Source organism: Anomalospiza imberbis, chromosome 25, assembly GCF_031753505.1.
Source record: "Anomalospiza imberbis isolate Cuckoo-Finch-1a 21T00152 chromosome 25, ASM3175350v1, whole genome shotgun sequence".
Taxonomy (NCBI): Eukaryota; Metazoa; Chordata; class Aves; order Passeriformes; family Viduidae; genus Anomalospiza; species Anomalospiza imberbis.
In genome coordinates this window covers 2,635,885-2,657,922 of record NC_089705.1, presented here as the reverse complement: position 1 = coordinate 2,657,922, position 22,038 = coordinate 2,635,885, and the positions used below count along the sequence as shown (strand labels likewise).

Here is a 22,038-nt window from a genome sequence, read left to right as displayed (position 1 = left end):
GACAATTTTAACATTTTTGTTTCTCAGCTGTTTTGTAACCACTATAACTGAGACGTTTAACTTCCTCCCCACTCCCCCCACAGCATTTACTAGCACCTCACCTCTCCTAGGCTAACATGTGCAATATGGGAACACTACCTTCTTCCAAGATGGAGAGGACTCGAAACATGATTCCAATTAAGCTGCTTGTACTAGATCCCCTTTACAATGAGTACTGAAAAGCCAATACCTATTGGGACTACAGGGTTCTGCTCAGCACTACAAGAGCTGTAGTCATACAGACAGGGCAGCAAAACTTGGTGTTAGAACAGAATTACAAACCACATCCTTATCACAAGCAAAAGCCTGAAGTGTACACTCAGGCAACAGCCCTCTGAGGTTACTGCTCAGGTAAGAAATAGAGAGGACATGATTTGGCCCCATTAACTTTATGAAGTGGGGAAAAAAAAAAACCCAAACCCCACCATACTAGATATTGATTTTTTAAAAAGCACTTTTAAGCTACTTATAACCAATTCTATTAATTGGAAGAGCCTGACATGGGCAAACCCATTTCTGAGAAGCAGATAGACATCTTCGATTCAGGTCACAACTCAAACCCTGCAATCCCATTCCAGATCCATAGCAGTGTGGGGAGGCTCATCTTACTGGGTATTTTCTGACATAACACACTTGAGACACCAGACAGGAATAGAAGACAAAGGGAGGAGTATGACCACTGAAGTTTAACTTCCTCAATAGTCTGTGTTTGGAATGCTGTAAATCAAGTATGAGCAATGTATTGGATTTGGATATTTAGAGGCCCGGCAATAGTTTTCTTTAGAGAAAGTATAAATCCGTTTGTTTCTCTCATTTCTTGAGAAGCAAATGTTCTTCATTGGGGTACAGAATGGCTTAGATGCAACACAAGAGTAATGTCATGATTTGCCAGTTAAAATTGACATCTGGGAATGTCCAAGACAAGGGTCAAAGCAACACATAATATAATGTAGCTAGCAATGCCCTCAAAAGATAAAGTCTTTAACTTTTTAACAGCCTTTATTTTAAGGCAGGAGAATTCTAAGGCAAATTGTTCATCATGGCAGAACATCAAATTAAAATGTCAAGATAGAAATAAGCAGAATCTGGAGAGTATGTTCGTGTTATCCGTAGCAAGAAATTAAATTAGTGTGCCACAGCACCCAAGTTGTAATTCTCATTCCTAGTCAAATATTATTTGAGATTAGACTAAGATGCTTCAGATCAAAATAATTTCCCTGTGTGCTTGTACGCTCAATTATACAATAAGGCTGGATCCTACCAGAACAGCCTCCACAGGGACTCCACAGGACATCACCAAAGGAACAAAATTAACACCATTGTAGGATCTGCTTCCTTCTCCACATTACATTAGAAGACTAGATTTAAATTAGATCTCTGTGAATGCTTGGATACAATTCAACACTTTTAAATACGAAAAAAAAAGTTTCAAAATTAGATGCTGATAAATTATTGAACAGCAATTAAACAGTGAGTGCCTTTTGGGCTGTCTGTAATTTCTCCTAGTTTTCAGTCTGATGTCCACAGTGCTACATGTTGGAAAGCACAGGAAATTTTGCACGAATTTGATCACTCACATAGGCAGTTATACTTTGAAAACAATATTTTTCACAAGAATTACCAATGAAATAATGTTTTAGGACACAATTGAATTTGAAATAGGTAATGTTTTGAATAGATTTTTGAGTTTTATTGAAATCTTACATGAACAAGAAATTGGAAATACAATCACATCAAGGAACAAATTGCCACGGCTTTGACGTTTTAAGCCAAACAAATTTTGTAGGGCAGATTTTCAAAAAGGTGTGAAGTTATAACAATTTAAAAACACAGTTATCCTACTTCTAGGAATGCAAAACATACAATCATGTTATTTTCAATACAAGAAAACTTAATTTGTTGTAATTTCTTAAAACTACTAAGACAAAGCACTAGCTTTTACTTTTATGTACAGCATACTCCTATGTAGTCTATCCCAAATCCAAAAAAAAAAAAAAAAAAGGAATAAACTGTCCAAAACCAGAGGTTCTGCAAAATCATGATTGAACAGTGTGCCATTCCTGCTTTTAAACTGCTAAAGTGAAGCCTAAAATGATAAAAGCACTGAAACCCCATAAGGAGTTCAGGAATTCTGCAAGCCCAGTAATGTCCAAGTGCGTTTATGAAAAAAGAAAACTAAGAGACTCGAGTATATACACAATAGAGTGATTCTTCAGCCCAATACAAATGGCAGCCAATCGCTACTGAAGGATGAAACGTTAAGCCAATTTTTTTTTTTTTTTGGAAAGATGTAGCGCTATAGCCAATTCTATGTTTCCAATATTCTCAATCCCTCCTCACTTGTCTACTTCCACTGCTGCCCATAAGTATCCTGATAAAATTCCTGGTTGTCATTATTGTAACCATAGTTACCGGCATAGTCACCACCTTGCTGGAGCGGCTGCTGAGCGATGGGTTGGGAGCCCCAATTCTGCTGGTTGTTGGTCTGACGGCGCTTGGAATCAGGCTGGTTGTACCCATCTGCCTTTCTCTTGCCTCCTACGTTGCCCCCACGGTTGCCCCTGGCTCCACGAGCACCACGTCCTCTCTGCTGCTGCGCAGGGCCCCCTCTCCCCCCCCTGGCTCCTCTCGGCGGTCCCATGGGTGCCCCCCTCTGTGAGTAGCCAGCTCTACCTCTTGGTGGTGGTGCTCCCCGCCCCCTAGGTGGTGGAGGGGCACCTCTCCCACCCCTTCCTCCTCCTCCTCTTCCTCTTATAGCATAGCCATCATCATAGCCGTAATAGGGATCTTCATAGCCACCACGGTAGTCATGATAGTCATAGCCATAGTAATCATCGTAATAATCTTCATAGCCATAGTAATCTGGGGGATAGCCATATCCACCTCTTCCTCCACGGCCTCGGCCTCTAATAGGAGGTGGCATGCGAGGCGGAGGGTAGTAATAATAGTCTTCATACCTAGTAAGAAAAAGAAGCACAGAATTATTTCTCTCCAAAAGCAACCCAAAATACAGTATACATCCGCCACTGTTGATTAACAATACGCAACGTGGAGAAAATTAAGTCAAGCCATTCAGGTTTTTCTAGACCAGCCCCTGTTCCACAGCACAACTCCACTCTGCAGCGTTACCACGGTGCGAGGGTGACACTCACGCAGTGCTCCGGGAGGCCTGTCTGGCAGCCTGACGTTCTTTCCTTTTCTTATCCGGTGGCTTTGCTAATACTATTTCAATTTCTTCCCCTTCTATCTCTTTCCCATTCATTTCATTCATAGCCTGTACAAAAATTAAAAGAAAAATAACTAAAAATTTTTTTCCATTCAAAAGGGAACTGAAACTTACTGCAAGAAACCAGACAGCTGGGCTGCTCCAGCCTGAGCTGTGCCATGTGCTTTGCTTTTGTGCTACATAAACAAAATGTTACACATCACTTTTCCAAGTCCCACTTTATTCACCAGTTACAGGGAAGCAGTATTTTTTTTAAAATATGCTCTTTATATCATAAGACAAAAAAAAAGACGATTAAAACATATTAAGAATTATTTTTAAAAGGTCAGACATAGCACTATCAGTTTTTATGTTCCTGCATCTCCTAGAAACCTTTCAGAAATAAACAAGTTTTCACTGCTCACACTGACATAAAACACTCACTGCACTTATGAGCCTGGTAGAACACGTGCATACAAGAGAAAGAATTATTACGTTTGGGGTTCCCAGGTAGCTGAATGTGAGTCAAGTGACTGAGCAAATCAAGTAGTTCTGAGGACACATACTTGAGGAGAAAAAACCAAAGATTACTGAAACTTGGTGATCTCATCAAGCAAGCCCTGAATCCTCCAGAAAATTAATGTGCAATTTTTTACTATCAAATGCACCCACAAAGAGAACTTAATACACAAAGTACAATTAGGACTAGTCCCCCCAATTCCTCACCTGGAATTAGCTGCTTTGCATTGAACTTTTTTGGGTATTAAAATTTGCATTAATAAAGACTTTCTGTCTGTACACCTACATGCCTCAAAAGCATTAGAAATTGTGGCAATTTATTTGCACATTATTACTGCTGAAAATCAGTACATGCTAGAGTCAATGATCCAGTTCCATGCATTCCACACATAAATACCATGACTTCATTGAAAGCCAAAACACGTCCATACACAAAAATATCTCACAAAGTTCATAAGCAAATTTAGTGGCCATGAAGCAGTCACACGGGCCAGATGTGGTAGTTTCTAGCTTGAGATGAGTAAGTGATGCATTTGATCTGTCTTTTTCTCAGCTGCTGCAAGTTTCCAGTTGCTGAAATCTAACAGAGCATTTAGCAGGTAATTGTACCGGGAAGGGGCTGGAGAGTGTTTACAGACATACTACAGAAAACCACATCCAGAAAGGTTGCTGGCTTACCCCTCGTTTCAACAATTTCTTCTCCTCCCTCAGACATGGTCTAAACCTATCCAAACCAACCTCAACCTCTTTAAGTACAAGTGATATTCATCTTAAAGCCATACTTAAGAGTATTCTAAAACCTAATCTTGTGTGTAGTAAAAACCTAAGCAATTAAATGACTGTAAAATCATTAACAAGAAGATCAAGTATGGAGCCTTTGACTTTTCCGTGTAGCCACATAGACCACATGCAATATATCTGCTTCAAGACTCACAAATGCAAAAAACACTTCCTACTCTACTTCTTCCCTGCGTGAACCATGGATTTAAAAAACAGATGGAGTAACTTCTACAGAATTCAAGATACTGAAGCACAGACAGCAGATATTAATGACCTTCTCAACAGCTCACGGACACGAAGGAAGAGAACTCTGAAGCTTACGATAATGATCTTCAATATTTAACAAATTATTGAGAAGAAACCTGGGGTGCACACAGAGTTAAAAACAGGTAATGCTTAAAGAGTTGCCAACACCACTCTCCTGTCCTTCACAAAGCAATTTTTAATTACCTCCCAATTTCTATTTGATACTTTTGTCACTCCAAAACAACACACAGCCGTTAAATAGGGGTCTTTGAGAGACAACTGATACCTTCTGCCAGTGTTTCCTCAGAAAAATTGTCTAGGTTGATCTTTTTTTTTCCTCTTCTCTAGACTCTCCTGCATTGCTCTACACCTCTTTTCCAGTCTACTTGTTAACTTGCTACAGTTTTGTCCTTTCAAGTTTCACATCCTCCTAGCTACTGAAATCATAGGAACAAAATTATTAGCATTAAAATTCTCACAATGGGAACCTTATTAAATGGGCTCTACGTTTTGTCTTATCAAGGTATTTACTGTATAGAAATTTCTTAAAACCATTCATAAAAAATAAAGTGCTCTCACCAACTTAACTAGGAAAAAATAATTAACCTACCTTCACTGCTGCACCTCTGTCCTCAAAATGAACAAACGCATAATCCTTCAACTTCTTTACTCTTTCCAGCTTTCCAAATTCAGAAAAGGATTTCTCAAGAATTTCTTCTGTCACAGTAGTGGCCAAGTTTCTTACAAATAAAACTTTTACCTGATGAAAAAAAATGAGAAAAAAGCTGTAATCTTTAAAAGTCAAATCTCAAAGGAAACAATCAACTAGTAAGATATTATTCCCTTTTTTGTTGTATTATGAAAGTTGGGTAACTTTACTAATTCTCAATCTGTTGGGAGAAAAAAGAATAGTGCCTTGTAGTTACCTGTATGAAGTTTCTACAACTTCTCTCCTTCCACAGTTCCCTTCCATAACCAGAAGAATATTCAGCTTTGATTTTCTGCGTCTGGGATGCCACAAATCCCAGCAAAATTTGATTAACAGACCTCAAGGACAGCAAGGAGTTACCACAAAACACTGGGAATAAAGTGCACATCATTCCCCACGCTGAACTTCACCTTTATCTCACTCTGGAAGATAGTTTTACACAATACCTACCTGGTATTGATTACAGCTAAAGCAGAAAATGCACAGCCTGACGTGTCAATCCAGCAGGATAACCCTGCACAGGACTAGTTTAGATGTTAACAGCAGTTAGTAACAGCACGTTTCCAACATCTTCCAATGGTAACTCATCTGCAGTGCTCAGACCACACCATTTGCACAGCTTACTGTGAAAATGCCCTCTAATTGCTTTTTGTGCCTCACAACTAGCCTTGCTCAGCTGGAACAAATATCCATCGCTATGGCGTAAAGAAATTCCGCCCAAAGCCCAACAGCATCCAGTGAAGTCTTCACTGACCTTTGCCATGACTTCTGGATCAGGCTCCTCTACTGGATCAGCCCATTCCACTGTAACAACATTTCCCCAGACTTTTACTTTCCCGCTCATCAGGCGTCGGCGAGCTTGTGCTGCTGACTTGTGATCCTCATATTCCAAGAAGCAGAATCCTCGATTCTTCTTTTTATCATCAGGTTGATGATACAAAATTACATCCACCAAACCCTCTGAAAAACATATCTTTAGTACTGAGCTTCAAAAGAAAAGTAAAAATCTAGAGTCTACCCTAAAATGCCTTCACTCACGTTTTGTAGTGAATTCAAATTTTACACCTGAAAGGGGTGGGAGCACAAGAAAAGCAAAACAAACAGCAGATATCAATCCAGTTTACCCAGAAATATGTCACCTAGCAATTGAAATTCCACAGAATAGGCTCTGCAAAACACCAACCTCAGCACTTCACACAGTTGAAGTTTTCTATACTTTTAAAATCATTTTTACATCTTTGAAAGGCAGCCAGCACTAACACATGACCTCTCCCCTGCCTCCTGCAGAACCTAGAAGGAACATCTTCCACATCTCTCCAAAAAGCAGAGAGAGAACTAAATGAATATTCACCTTCTGTTTTCACCACTTCCCTGAAGTACTTATAAATAGCAATCCTAAAAAAGAAGCAGGAGGTTAAAGCTCTCCTACAGGAACAAGAGCAAGTGACTCAATCTCTTATCTAAGGCAGAAGCACCCTTCCACTGATGAGCTGACTTCTCTTTTTCCTACTTGCTGCACATACTGAGAATGCTGAAAAACTGGGACAAAAAAATTAGTCTGTTATTAACTTTTTCTCTAGTAATTCCCTCTAAACCAATTTAGTGCTCCTCCTCCCCTTCACTAGTCAGGAATACATTTGCTTCAGGCTCCCCAAAAAACTTCTTCATGTTGACAGCAGAACCTCCTGTAGATCCAGTAACAAATACAGAGCCTTCAACAGAAAGCTAAAACAGGTAACAGAATTGGAATCTTCATTTTCTTCAGAGTTCATGTGTGCTGGGTTTTGAGTTCATTCGAGCTGTTTCCGTCTCTAATTGTAAAGTTACATCATTCATTTAACAAGCACTAAAACAAACACGAGTCCCTTTACACTCCACCTTAAGATAAGTACATATACAAAATTTCTAACAAAATCAAACTTGGAATCCAACTTGAAAATAGTTTAAATGATACCTGAACACACTGGTCAAACAACTAGACCTACAAAACAGAGATTAAAGGGTGTTATGGGACTCATGAAGTCTTACCTGTGACTTTACCAAACTCTTCCAATATGTTTTCCTTAGTTTTGTTTTTTGGAATTGACCCAACAAACAATCTGTTGTTTGCCACGGAGATGCATACTCCAAGGTGCTTTCCAGGACGGATTTCATAGTTGTCACACTGAAAAAACAAAGCCATTGACTTGCTTTATCCACAATACTACCCATAAAAATATCCTCAAGTCATAAAATCAGGTATTTTCTTCATCATCTACTACTTTTATACATAGCATATTGAATTGGCATTGCAAGAGAATTCCTAGAACAGCTGGTTTTGTGTCAACATTCACTTGGGAAGAGTGCCAAGCTTAGAAGAAGAGCGCCACAGACTTCAGAAGTCTTGTTGAATGGAAGGCTACAAAAAAACCTGCAGTAACAGCAACAACATGGGACCAAATACAGATTGCATTGCATAAATTTATTCACCTACTGTTTATCTCAGACTTGAAAGATCTTTCTAGTAACTGGTTACTTCTTCCTCTGCTGTCAGTCAACTGCTGCTGCTGTTATCAGTAAGCAAATACATGGCATTAAAGATACTGGGAGTTTTTCCTCTTTCCTTGGATAGCTTTGAACACTGAGAAGGTTTGCCAAGACATTCAACAGTCTAAATCAGTCTGTGACCTGGCTTCTACACTGCCCACAACAGCAAGCATTTTTTTGACTTTATATATGATGGGATTAAAAATTTTACTGTCAAGGTTTAAAAATTCCATTAATAAAAAATCTAGTCCACTGATTCATGCCAGTACCCACAGCTGGATTACTGTGAAAACAAAGACTCCCAAAAGGCCTTTAAAGGTACAAGAATTCAGCCTTTCAAAAAAAAAAAAAAAATCAAGACAGACATGGTCTTTGTGTCTTTGTTTTAGTCAGGATTTTCAAACACAGCAAGGAGGATGGATGCTTCATCATCAGCCAGCTTCTGAAAATCTCATGCAGTTCTTTACAAGCAGGTTTTTAGCCATTCTAAATCTAGCTGCGACATAAGCCCTAAAAATGACAGCAACACCTTCAGGAACCTTCTTCATACTCTAGAAAAATGTTAAGGTACCAGAGACTATCAAACAATATCACTTCAAGGATGACAAAAGCACTTCAGAATTTCACATACTAAAGTGATTCCTAACAGAGTAAAAACTTTTTGTTCTGGTGCCATGAACTTATTCACCTGAATCTGTTTTTCACATTGTATCTTAAGCGAAGCCATTTTGCTTACAATCAATCCCATTCCCACTGGTGCCTTGCCCACACAAGGAGAAGGCCCACGTGGTTTTAACTGCTTTTAAGTTTCTCCAGGTTTCAGGTTTCCCTGCCCCCACCAGCTTAACTAAGGTGCTCAGATTTTACCCATCTTCTTCATCCCTCATTCAGGATGAGCTGAATTCCACTAAGGGAATTGACATTAGGCATTTCACCTGTTTTGGTTCAAAGTATACACAGTATTTCACAGCCAAATTCAGAATCTTGGGAGATACCCCCCAATCTGCCTAATTCTACTTCTCCCACGCAGGCGGAAGCAAGGCCCCAGTCAGACTGCTGTCTCTCCCTCTAACTCCCTACTGCTCTGTGCTCTTTCCCAAGTTGTCCAGGTGCATGCATGTCAGCTTCCAAGCATGACTGGAAAGAACAGAAGGCCACTGGAAACAACCAAAGGAACTAAGTCAGAGACCTCCCCATGGCAGCAGCAGCTAAACAAGGCATCTCCAATTAGCTCTTTACAATAGAAAGGGCGATGAAACTTAAAACACACTGAAGCTCAAAAAAATGTATTTCTAGCTGGAATCAAGAAGGCTCCTAACAATCACCTAAGTACTCTGATCAGCCACAGTGAGGTACAGCAGATAACAGTCTTCTAAGTATCTGCACTTACTAATGAAATCAGGAGGCAATTTTTAAGAAAGTAAGATTCTGAGTCTGTCAGTGGATGCTTTAAAGACTTCATTACTTAAGAAATTACCACCAACATGTTTGCTGTTTACTTTGTCTTGACCTGTCTGGAAGAAAGTTAACTCACCAGTTTGACTGCTTCTTGCGCTGCATCTTTACTACAAAAGGTAATGAAAGCATAACCTCTGTTTTGACCAGAAAGAGGATCCATCATGAGACGCAGATCCCAAATTGGACCAGCTTTCTCAAAGAGCGGTACCAATTCATCTTCATAAAGGTCTCGGGGAATTTTACCAACAAAAACCTAAAAAAGAAGAGGACACATGAAATACAAGCTTCAGAAATACAAGCTTCTTTATAACACTTGGAAATTCCTGGGAAAGGAAGAACAACGCAGAAAAAACAGCAGAGTAGAATCATTGCAGTCACCAGTGCAGCCTTGACAGCAGCTGATGTTATTGTATGTCCCAAGTGTTCTAATCCTCCTGCCATTTGTATGAGGTTTTACACACAGAAAACCTGTGATTATTCTTTATATTGAAGAGGCTGTGAATTCCCCCTGCTGAAGAGATAAATGGTTCTTACCTGGTTTTCATTTTGGCAGTTAAAAACTAAGACCTTACAGACTATCTAGTTGGGTATCATAAGTTAGAGCAGCCCAAGCACTTCCTTGCTCTGGCAGTATTTTCAAATCACTCTGTAAATTACTCTTCCTTGGAAAGCTACAGAGATGGAAAAATAATTTAATAATCATAATTTCCTTTTAACTGCGTGATGCACGTTTTCCACTTTCAATATATAGTCTTGTTTCTCGTCTGCATTTGTTTCAGCTTCCACCAACCAAATGTTTAATATTTACTTAAGCAAACCTGTGAGTTCTTGTGGTTTTGTTCCTTACAATTAACTTGGGTTAAGTTTTGTTAAGGAGTTAATATCTTTAGCTGAGGTCTCCCTAGAAAGATCCCTCCAGCTGTTTAATCACTGCAGCTCTCCTCCAAAGTCTCAAAACCTCTTCCTTGTTAATACAAACAAAACGTTCCAAACACCCATTAAGATAAAAATAAATTTATTTTAACTTCAAATATTTTTTGTAGGAAAAAAAAGCCATGAGTCAACGTTTTCCTTCTCAGTAAGGCCTTGTCATAATTGTATCTCACACTGAAGGCATAGCAGAATTTTGTAACTCACATGCCCATAATAAGCACCAGTATAACAAACTCATGAGGAGAATATGACTAACTTGCAAAACATGGAATAAGGTAGAACCTCTAGATGCTTCATGTTATACAGATATTATACAGATATTCCTGAAATTCAGTTTCCAGAATATTTCTTAAGAGCTTAGCCCCTTCTCAGTTCAGTGAGAATGTTGACTGAACATTACTTACTGGGGAGAAAAGAAAGGAAATGATTCATCACACTAAGTGAAAGTTTAATGGCAGAGCCAAAAGGTTTTCCCCACCATCTCCCTAGAAAGCTTAAGGTATTCCTCTAGATAGATATTTACATTGTCATTACTTCTAGAACACTTAATTCTAACTCATTTGCAGCTTTTAAAGACAAAACCTCGATTAGCATAGAGCATACAGACCTAAGAAGAGTTTGAGAAGTTATACACATCATTTATCGTTCAGTACAAGGACTCATTGTAATTATTTATCACCACCACTAAATTAATTTTCCTTCATGGAATATGAACCTTCCCTTCAGAAATAATCCTTACTGTGATACTTCTTGACATCTTCTTGACAATAAACACAAGAGCTTCAGCATCTCAGAGAATGGAAAACTTATCTATAAACTGAAAGACATTAAGCTTAGAAACTGAACGTTTTCTCAAATCTAGTCTGGTGGTTTATAGAAAAATCTCTGAAAGAACTCCCGTATCAGACATGCAGCAGCGTGACAGAGTATTTAAAGTGTTGAGCATGTATTACAAAATAACCTCCTAGGGGCTAAAACCTTGAAGAATAGCTAAGTGAAGAAATACACAGTTCAAGCATTTTCATAACCAAACCTAAGTTTGCTCACAGCTTTCTAGGAAAATGCACAGGGTCAGTCATAACCTTAAATTTCCAAATAATTGCTTACAGACTAAACTTAGTCCTTTGGAAGGAAAAAAACCCCAGTTTTTTTAGTATATTCCACCTCTTTTTTCTCCACTTTAATCTATCTTCCTGTCTTTTGCAGAATACTGAGGAGTAAGAAAGACTGATTAAGGCACACAAAGAAGATTATTTTCCTCTACAACATTGAACTTGCAATATGGTTTATTTTCAAGTATTTCCTATTTATGAGTTTGCATAAGTATACAAAGCAATTATCAGATTAGTCTGTATATACCAACCTCTGTTCCAATGCCTGGCTGAACACCAGAATACACAGTATCTGGAGGAGGACCCCCATATTTCCTCTGTCCTGTAGTTACATCCAAAGTGTAACCAGTCCGCTCTAGCAAAGCCTGGGAAAAAAAAAGAAAAAGAAAAAAAAAAGTCAGACTACTTACAGGAGAGAGAGCAGTGGGTTAAAATATACAGAACAAAAAAAGCATTCCAAGATAAGCAATACTTTATCTGCTCCTTTCCACACTTGATAAGGTATAGATGAAGAGATAGAACCTACAAAAACCCCTGTTGTTTTGTGGGTTTAAAAAGCTATCATAAGCAGCAGCATTTGTCTTGTAGTACAAGGTGCTGGAAAGAACTTGTTTGCCTTTTCCCTTATTTTCCATTTTATATGTAGTACCCCAAGAAGTGCAGAACACTGGACAACTGAAACAACACTTAAACAGATATCAGTGTTTTTACAGAGCTTAAATTTTGGCAACTGTGTGATCAGAAAGAGCTGCGTTTCCAACAGCCCTTCTCTATGGAATCTCTAGCATGCATGCACTTCTTTAAAGCCTAGTGTGAATACACTTATCCAGGTGGTATTGATGCTTTTTGAGTTCATATTCAGTCTATGTACAGGTAATAATCAGCTAGTACAGAATAACCAGTATCTCTAAGTGTTACCTTAATCTTTGCTTCATCTGGTCCCTTCGTTGATTCCTGTACTTTGCTGCCTTGTTTCTCTCTTTGCCTGTAGGTCTTCATAACTCCACATAAAAATGCACTTTTGTTCTGTAGATACAATTTACAAAATAATTCAATTGTGTGTATGACAAGCCCTGGGAATCCACTGACTCTTACACTCCATACCATGAAGTCACTACTTCAAGTCAATGAAATAAATCAAATGTCAAAAGAATCCTTCGGGAAAATACAAAAATTAATTGAACAAACTTGTCAGATTGAAAAAAGTCATCAGATTCCAAACAGCATTTTAACCTATTTTCTCAATTGCACGCATATTTTTATTATCTGGGAGGTTTTGCATTGTGCTCAAATACCTACACATTTAAGGCATTTTTTAGCAGACTTGTTGTTTGGGTTTGAAATATAATACAGCAACATCAGTGAATTTCTAAGTTACAACTCTCCTGCCAGTGGTGCCAAAACACTATTTATACTTATGTGCTCACACTCCTGGGGCTCTCACCTTACCTGTACATGCGACAGGTCACTTTCTTTAAATTGCTGTAATACAGAGAGGGCTCCTTCTTCATTAAATTCCCTAAGAGCATCAATTGCTCTTTCATCAAGATCGACATAAGCTACCAAGCCTAAAAGTTAAAGATAAAGAAGTTACAGATTTCTATTGAATTTCATACAAACTAAGAACTATGCAATTTGCTTTTAAAGCCAAAAAGTTAAATTCCATAGCAACAGAATTATACATTTAATTACATATTCCTACACAAGTATATGAAAGAATATGAGTACAATGAAAAAGTTAAATTAAAATGTATATACCTAAGTACTAACTGACGTGCAAGATTATATCCCATGTGTAACAGCTTTCTAGCATTCAGGAATGCAATCTGCTGCATAAAAGCAGTATTACACACCAGGGTCTGAAACAATGAACTCTGGCTCTCTTTTAGTAATTTGAATTTTGGTTTTTTATCCCTCATTTTAAGTTCCACACTTCCTTCTCTTGAGTTAAGCTGTTCTAGAGTAAACTGACAGGTGAACATTACAAGTATCCTATTGCATGGGAAAAAGGAGCTACCCAACTGATGATCAAATACCTAGGAAGCTCTACCCCACAAAATATTAGGAAGCAAAAATTATTTGTTTACTCTTTCCTCCAGCTTCAAAAAAGCAGGAGTCAGTGGACTTCATGTGTATCTTAAACAGTGTCTGGGGTTTTTTAAACTCATTTTGTTGCTCTATGAAGTTTCAAGAGCCAGAATTCAAAAAGGTATTATTTTGAGCCCTGCTATGTACCCAAAATAGCTAATGTTAATTTTACAGGTACAGACTCCCCCAAGAAACACTGGACCAGTTCTGAAGCATTTTCTTTTTAAGGACCTTTACAAGGTTTGTTTTTTTTTCCTTTTGTAATGCACTTGCATCAGTTGTGGAGTTAGACATATAGACTGAGATTTACACTTTTAAAATCATACATCGAAATTCAGGACAAATACTAAAACTCCACACACTCTGCAACAGCTTGATCTCCAAAAGACACAATTATTTCACTGCTACTTGATTTGGAAAATGCACAGTAGTGCCAAGCCCAAGGACTACATTTCAGAAGTGATCCTGCATATTGGAAGGCACCTGTATCTTTCATAGAAGACTTCAGCAGATAAAAAAATCACTAAATTCAACCCCAAATTTGGGTCAAATGTCTAAAGTAGTTTGCTTCACTGACAAACCCCTCCACAATGCAAACATCTTCAGTGGCATTAATGAAGTGTAAATAAATGTTTTCAGGTTATTCATGCAGTGGAATTATACTTGGTAGTCAGGTTCTGAGCTAAAAAGCTTTTAAACTCCTTACAACACAACCTAACTGCAACACATGTTAGAACCCCACGAGTTCCTCTGCCCATGTATTTATTTACACCTTCTCTCAGACCATCAAGTGCACGTCATCATGACCCACAGTTGGAAAGTGCATCTCTATAGCCAATAAAAGCTGATAAAGGCTTGAAGAAAGCTCACTGTGAATGACTTCCAAAAGACATCACCCACATGAGCCAGTTTCACACTGAGGATTGATAAGGTATTGGTTTTGAACTGTCTTCACTTGATCAGTGTAATTTTAACTCTTTTCAACAAAAACTGTCATTTTGCCACCCAGGCATTCAAGATAAGCACATAGAGCAGTTCTACTGCTTCTTGTAAATCTGTTCACAGAACACACTCTAAAAAGGAAAAGAAAGCCTCTGTCTATAAGATAAAATAGGGTGGTTATAAAAACAAAATAGGAAAACCTCTGTATATGAAGAAACCTCTTTAGAAGTTGCAGAGACCACTTGCTACCAGCAAGGTATTACTCGAGTTGCTAGATAGCTTAGTCCTCAACTTTGTTAGTGTCAGGCTGAACATTTCAGTGTAATAACCAACATGGATTAAACTGTCCACTCAGAACTAGAGAGAACAAAAAATCCACAGGCAGACTCAATTCAAATGTAGTCCCAGGCAAGACAAGCTAGTTGCTCCCTCACTAAGTCACCTATCCAGCCTTTGAGTGTTTTAGATCACTGTGACAGTGACAGTAGAAACATAAAAGCAAAATGATGATTTGGACTGAAGAAAAAAAAAATGTACAGTTTAGTATGTGGAAACATACATCTTCATTTGTTGTCTAAGAATCTAGTGCTCTGTACCCTAAAGCAACTAAGATATCACATACAACTCCAAGGATGTGTCAAGTCAATGTCAAACCCAATTTGCCTTTAGGGAAATCAAAGTAGCAAAACATTCAGAGCTACACAGATCAAAAACAATGAATTTTTAAATCTTAATCTATAAAAATTTGAAAATGGTATGCCCTCACTTTCATAACCAATCAGAAACAAGAAATGCATATTATACCTGTCTGAAATATTTCATCAAGTCTCTCTGCCACCTTCTGTGGGAGGCCTGCCTCTATCAGTGTCTTGTAGTGTTCTGTGTGAGTTACACTGGAAGTATCCATTGGTTCTTCCTCTTCTTTTAACTGTACCGCATTACCATTCACCTGATTAGCCATTTTATTATGCTGCTGGAAAAAATTCAGGAGCTATATTACAATAAGCCAGAAATAACTAGTTTGTAGGACAATGCATGATTTATCTAAACTAATTTGTATACATGCTGCAAAATCACCTGTATCAAGTTTTATTTAATACTTTTTGGATGCAGCTGGTCTAAGTTTCAAAAGAAAGTACAACCCTTAATACTGTGGAAAATGTACATGGAAGAATTTACATAACTTTTAAAAAATGTACTTCATGTACATAACAATGTCTAAACTCCATCTACTGATTGTCATTAACTGGTTACCATAGCAGCTAGAATGTATGGGGACACGGCAGTAACATCCTTCAGCAAAGACTCAGAAGATCTAGTGCTATTTCCATTTCCCAATCCCCTACTTTTAAAACAATCGTTTAAAATGTAGTGAACACGTAACCCTGCAGGGTAGCTTAAGGTATAAAAATGTTAATACTTTTTTCCACTTGCTTGGCTTGTTGCCATGTCTTCCTTCAAACCCAACATGCTGCACAAGACTAGCCACACGCTTTCTCACGACGCTGTCAGAACTCAAGGACAGAAAGAGAAAAATTGTACTTTGATGGACATTGTCATTTGAGGCTGCAACGCAACAGTTTCCATGCTTTCAGTTTCCCTCAAATAGGAGCTGTACAAATCACAGCTACTATTTCAATAATATATATACCTTATTGGTTTAAAAGGAAGGCATGACTGCAGCATCTTCATTTCTTTATATTAGCAAAAGTACTTGCTTTCAGAATTAACAAACTGATTCCAAGTACGTGCACTGAAAAATGCACATCTATCTTCTCAGACAATTCCAGTGGGCTTTGCCCAATTCATTAAAGACTGTTTCAATTTCCCAATTAGCCAGCCAGCTGATATTCAGTGCTTTCAAATAAAAAGGCTGACGAGAGACAATTCAACTACCCGGCGGAGAACATAAGGATGATCAGCTGTTAGGTTCAGAAATGAAACAAGCCTCAGGCTTTAAATGATAGGGCAGAAGTTGATGAGCAGCAGCGAAATGATAACCAGGTAGACAATGCAGCATGGCTGGAGCAATGCAATTAAGTACTGGAATACAGGTATGAAGATGATTCAAGAACAGGTTTTTTAAAAAATGCTGAGGCCTCAAGCTATTTACTAAGCTGCAAAACAAGTCTCCAAGCATAAGCACACCTCTAACAGTCCCTTGAACACCCAATCTTTCCAGACTACAGCTCATGAACTGGTTGGAAGATATCCTATGAAGATCTGCAAGCTAGAGCAAGGGAAGGAAAAAACCAAATCATTTTTCTTCAGACAGTAATGATTTTACTAAAGCTGTCTTATCTTGAAGGGCAATTTTAGAGACATAAAGCAGCCTCACACTGTTTCTGTCAGATGCCACTTCTTTAAGCCATTAGTGTGGAAAAGAAAGGAAGTTTTCCATAGCTACATGGCATATATATATACACACACACACATTCTGCTACTTGACAAAGAAAAATTACTTTCTAAACAATTCAGTTTACTTAAAAGCAACTATAGCCTAATTACAGAAGAAAAAAAAATGCTACCTGAAGCTACAATAATGCTTACCTGTCCTTACAGGTATTAGCTATCAAAACCACTAGTGAACATCAATTTTCTGTAGGTTATGAACATCACAGAAAGCAAAACTCAGCTACATGTCTGCTCGCTAGACAGCCTCGGCAAGATTTCAAATTTGAAACAGTGCAGGGCAGACGGGGGTTTAATTACACCGGAAATGCTTTGGGTACAGTACCATTCTCAACCCCTCTTTTCAAAAACTCACAAGCTGAGACACAATAAAGATATAAAGAGGAGGGCATCTTTGTGTTCACCTTCCTACTGCCTCATAAAATAATTTAATTACACATATACTGTCTTCTCTATACACAGAAAAAAAAAAACCCAAATCAAACCACAGTGAACTGAGAGGCTACAGCAACATACAAATACAGAAAATTTACTTGAAGCAATTACTGTGACCTTCTGAACTACAAGGGCTTATGGTGACACTCAGGACAATTTTTTGATAACCCAGAGTAGCTTCCAAGTGTCACATAACCAAAAGTTTAACACTTTTTTCAGTGTTGCCTGTAAGTGCACAAAAGGTTGACAAGCTATGCTGTGCCCAGGTAGAAACACTTCCTCTGGAGTACAGTGATTCAAACTTCTGACAGGCAAGATTTGCAGCACAAAAAGATATCAGCCTTCACCACAAGCATGTACCAGCAGAGCAATATCTTATCCCTAAGAATCAGATTACTGCACAGCACCACAGCTCAAAGGCTTTTTAAAGTAGGCTTTTAGGCAATTTAAATTAATACTCAGCTTTGTAATTCACTAGCTGTATTGTTTGTTTTTGCTTAAGATTTAGTTCATAAAGAACTAAAGTCAAATGCAATGCATGTTCAGTTTGGGTTCAAATTTTAGCTATTTCCTGTTACACAAACTTCATTTAAAATGCTTTCCTAAAGAAATACACTGTAGAAAATTCTGAAGTGACACAGCTACCAGAATTTTCAGGTACTAAGAGCATCCAGAAGACATGTATTTCTTTTCACAGATCTAGCAATAGATCCCCTAATGGCTTGGCAAGCTTGGCCTGAAATCACAGATTAAATTGATTTTTCTTCCACAACAATCACCAACAAGCAAAATTGCATCTCTTAAAACACTGAATCTTCCCTCTGAGTTCAGCAGAGATATGTGGGTGAAAGTCATAGCTGAAAAAGACTGTTTAGCTCTTCCTCTAGGTAACATCAGTTAGTCGTAGTTAACAAGAAAAATATTTTAAACTCAATTTTATCTAGTAAGTAAAACACACAACGATTACTTTAACATTTTCATTCTGCTCTAAAAGATATTAAAAGCATGTTAAAGAGGAGTGCTATCTCTGTTTGCATGCGCAGTGTGTCCATGTGACTCAGCCTATGACAGACCAGGCCATGCAGAGGAGCACCCGCATACACTCAGTTTTTCATCTGCATTAAATATTAAAATATCTAGAAAAGAGGGAGACTGGTTGAATCAGAAAGACTTCAAGGGTGGATTATAAGTAAAGGATTACGTATATAAGTACATGTGGGATATGTATTTGCTTTTAAAACATGCAGAAATGGATTAATTTAGAACAGTGTACACAAAACCAAATGAGCAGAAGTTATGAATAGACATTGGGGGCAATTTTACATAGGCAAGGAGATTTCTCACTTGTGCCCAAGATGTTGCCTACCCTCACACCTCCTAACTGCATACCGGGAGGGGTCTTGTTTCAAGTTTCACACTGTTGTTGCAAACAATGCTTTGCTGAAGACTGTAAATACTTCATGATAAAAAGCGTGTTTTTAGCTGTTCACTAACTTTCATCCAAAATTCCTGCATCTCGAGAGTTATTTACAAAGTTACTAGCCCCTTTTTTAAGCTCTGGTATGACAAGTAGGAAGTTAAAATTACAGGTGCTTCCAGTGTTTCATAACTTAAAATGGCTCAATTAGTTATTTTTCTGGAAAACAAAAAATTAACAGAGGTTTGGGCCTCACAGCGTATGGCATCTTGAGAAGAGATACCTGATCACAGCTTTAATCTGACAATCACTGGATAAACAGCCATGATGTTACTATTTCCTTTATCTTATACCATGCCTCTAACAGAGGTTGCCACCTACAGACTATCTAAGTATAACTCCATCCAATTAATTATAAATTCAGTCTAGTTAACTCAAAACATGCTTAGGAACAGCTTAATTGAGAAGGAACAGAAAATTTCTGGCAAAAGGACAATGTCAAAAATGACCATAATGAACTTCAGTGATTATACATCAATACTGGTTTTGCTGCTGAAAGCTTAGTTTCATGCAGGAACGGAACTTGTTTAGCTCAGGTGCACAGGAAGCCAACCAATGCATAGATAAAAACTCTGCACCAGTGCCATTCCACTTGCTTATGCTGCTACTCCTAACCAATATATTAACTGTGATAAGCAGTTAAGTTAAATCATGTTAAAAATAACACTGAAGGAAGTTTGGGGGACATTTGTTTGGTTTTGTTGTTTTAATTGACCACAAGGAAACAAATGTACTCTTTATAGTTATGCCTTACACTTCAAGAAGGTTCTTGTCAAGCAAGGAAGATAAACATACAAGTGGGGGGGAAATAAGAATTCACATTTAAAATCTGAAGTGGGGTTTTATTAAAACCTCACTTGTTCAGAAACATTTCTGTACACAAAGGCATGTACAAAAGGGTGGGCCCTTTATTCTCTACATAAAGGCATTATAGCCATTTCTTTTATACCTTAGCTTATTCGATCACAGAAAGCACATTTTAATAGTTTAATTATGATATGTTAGGTGTTTCTTGGGATGAATTACATGAAACCTTATTTTGACATCATCACAGCCTGAAGACCTTTACACAGTAGCCAGGATTTCTCATTACCTGTAAGCCAAAATACAGCTGGCACCCTCACCTCTCCAGCTCAGCCTTGCTCACTCCACAGCCCCTCGGAAAAATCTGAGAACTTCCAGTATGATGCTAAGCAAGGGACCAGCACAGCCCACAGAGAAACAAACTCTGCTTGAGTACCCACACAACTATGACTGGGAGATGACTTTAGCACAGCAAGTTAGCACCGTGCCCCATCAGTGCCTTTAAAAAACACTGACAGCACCAACAGCTCCTCTGTTTTGCTAACCTAAGCCATAAAGTCTGCCCATGCTCATTTCTCTCTGGAGCTGGCTATTCACAGCTCATCTGGTTGTCTGAGTTGTACTAAACAACACTCCTGGTACTCCAGCTCCAAGCAACACTTCAACAGAAATGAGCTTTGTTCTAAAGAATTTATCCTCAAGGAATTTTGCAGATGTCTGTCTAACAAAGCAGGGAATACTGGGATTTTTGACTCAACTAGGAACTTGAGTGTCAGCAGGAGACTCGAGTATTATTTCAACAGTGTTCACTTAGACAGAAAAACTGAGAGATAAGGACATGTAATGCTTGTGGGAAATACAATTTCAAGGGTGCAAAATTTTCAAGCAGACACTACTCGTTCGCAAACACTAGATTTTGCATAGGTTACAAAAACCTTACACTGTGAGATGCAAAATTCGTTAGATTACTTTTACAAGTAAAAAACAAAACCAAAAAACTGTGCTGAAGTGTAGTCTCAAAGGAAAAAAAAAACAACCCAACCAATCAAAAAACCGAAGCGCCAGCTTCATGAGCATTAATGTCCTTTGCAGCACGAAGTGCCGGTGGGATCCTTCAGAGCCATAAACATGGGAAAGGGAAGCCAACAAACTGTTTCAAAAAGAGTAATCCAGCACAGCTTATGTACTTAAGTAGCATGTTCAAATACTGACAGGTAACAAGGCTGCTCAGACCGAGTAAATAAAGTCTTATTTTTAAAGTATAGGCAACAATGATGCATTCAAACAAAACTTTTCAAGATTCAGTAAAGGCTTTTGACAGAAGTTAATTTAAGAAAAACAACGTCTGAACAACAAGATTTTGGCTAGATTCCCTTTAAGTGCTCGAAAGCGTTGTTGCCTCAGTGTTAGCAGGAAGCGCGGAGCCGAGCGCTGCGGGTGGGTGCAGCTGTCCCTCCCGGCTCTAGCACATCATGCGCTCCCCAAGCTCTAAGGGCGCGCTGCGACAGCGAGCTTTCGCCACCGAGAGCGTTCTTCTGCGCCCGCGGACAGAGCGGACCGGGCACAACCGCAACAGCCGGGGCTGCTGCGGCTTAGAGCCCGGAGGGACCGAGCAGGGACCCGACGCGACCCACAGCCCCGGGAGAGGCGCGTCGCGGCCGCCCGTCACATGCAACCCTGATCCGCACGGCTGGGCGGAGCGGGCCGGCCGCCCCCCACCCCCACCCGCCGGGCCCGCCTCCGGCCCCTCCCCGGCGCCGCTCCCGCGCCCGCGCCCGCCCGCTTTGCCCGCAGAGCAGCCCCGCCATGGCCCCCGCCCCCCTCCGCTCCGCCGCGCCACAGCGCCCCGGGCCCGTCCCCGCCCGCGCCGGGCCTGCCCGCAGCCCGCGCTGCCCGTCCCCTCGCGGGGCCCACGCAGGAGGGTTCGGCGCGGCCGCGGAGCGCCCCTGCCCCGCGGGGCGGCCCCGGCACTCACCGGAGCGGGGCCGGCGCGGCGCAGCTCGGGCCCAAGCAGCGACGGCAAATGGCGCGCGCTCCTCCTTCTCCTCATGGACGGCGGCGCGACCCCGGCAGCACGCGGGGTTTCCCGGAACTGTTTCCAGGGACCGCTGCTTCGCCCACTCAGGAGCCCGCGCTCCGGACGGGCAGCCGGCGGAGCCAATGAGGTGCGAGAGGCGGGACGCGCCATTCCTCCCGGCGGCCAATGAGAGGGAGGCGCTGTAACCAATCGCGGGGCGCCTTCCACCCGGCGCGCCGGTAGGGCCGGACTGGGGGCATTTAAAGGGGCAGCGCCTCCCGCGGCCCGAACAAAGGGAGCGCGCGGGGCCGCTGCGCCCGGCTCCGCCCCGCGCGC

At 39.9% G+C, this 22,038-nt stretch overlaps 1 protein-coding gene across 3 annotated transcripts; it reads right to left on the bottom strand.

The window, feature by feature from the left end:
- Positions 1 to 1,702: 1,702 nt before the first annotated feature.
- HNRNPR (heterogeneous nuclear ribonucleoprotein R) lies at positions 1,703 to 21,814 on the bottom strand. Of its 3 annotated transcripts, none has more exons than XM_068172689.1 (11): positions 21,661 to 21,814; positions 15,362 to 15,527; positions 12,977 to 13,095; positions 12,446 to 12,553; positions 11,779 to 11,892; positions 9,559 to 9,735; positions 7,527 to 7,662; positions 6,253 to 6,458; positions 5,400 to 5,549; positions 3,192 to 3,313; positions 1,703 to 2,996 (listed from the first exon to the last, which is right to left on the bottom strand). In XM_068172689.1, the coding sequence occupies exons 1-11, from the start codon at positions 21,733 to 21,735 to the stop codon at positions 2,384 to 2,386; spliced, it is 1,986 nt and encodes a 661-aa protein (XP_068028790.1). In that variant the 5' UTR covers positions 21,736 to 21,814; the 3' UTR covers positions 1,703 to 2,383. The 3 variants fall into 3 exon arrangements, with proteins under 3 accessions (XP_068028790.1, XP_068028789.1, XP_068028791.1); XM_068172688.1 differs by having other exon boundaries at positions 15,362 to 15,530; positions 21,661 to 21,809; XM_068172690.1 differs by lacking the exon at positions 15,362 to 15,527 and having other exon boundaries at positions 21,661 to 21,753.
- Positions 21,815 to 22,038: the final 224 nt, after the last annotated feature.

Coding starts and splice junctions, on each gene's coding strand:
- HNRNPR (XM_068172688.1), bottom strand. CDS start 21,735: ATGAGGAGAAGGAGGAGCGCGCGCCATTTGCCGTCGCTGCTTGGGCCC. Junction 9,736..11,778: donor AGCCAGGCATTGGAACAGAG/GTTGGTATATAC, acceptor CTTCTTTTTTAG/GTTTTTGTTGGTAAAATTCC. Junction 5,550..6,252: donor ATCCAGAAGTCATGGCAAAG/GTCAGTGAAGAC, acceptor TTTTTTCATCAG/GTAAAAGTTTTATTTGTAAG.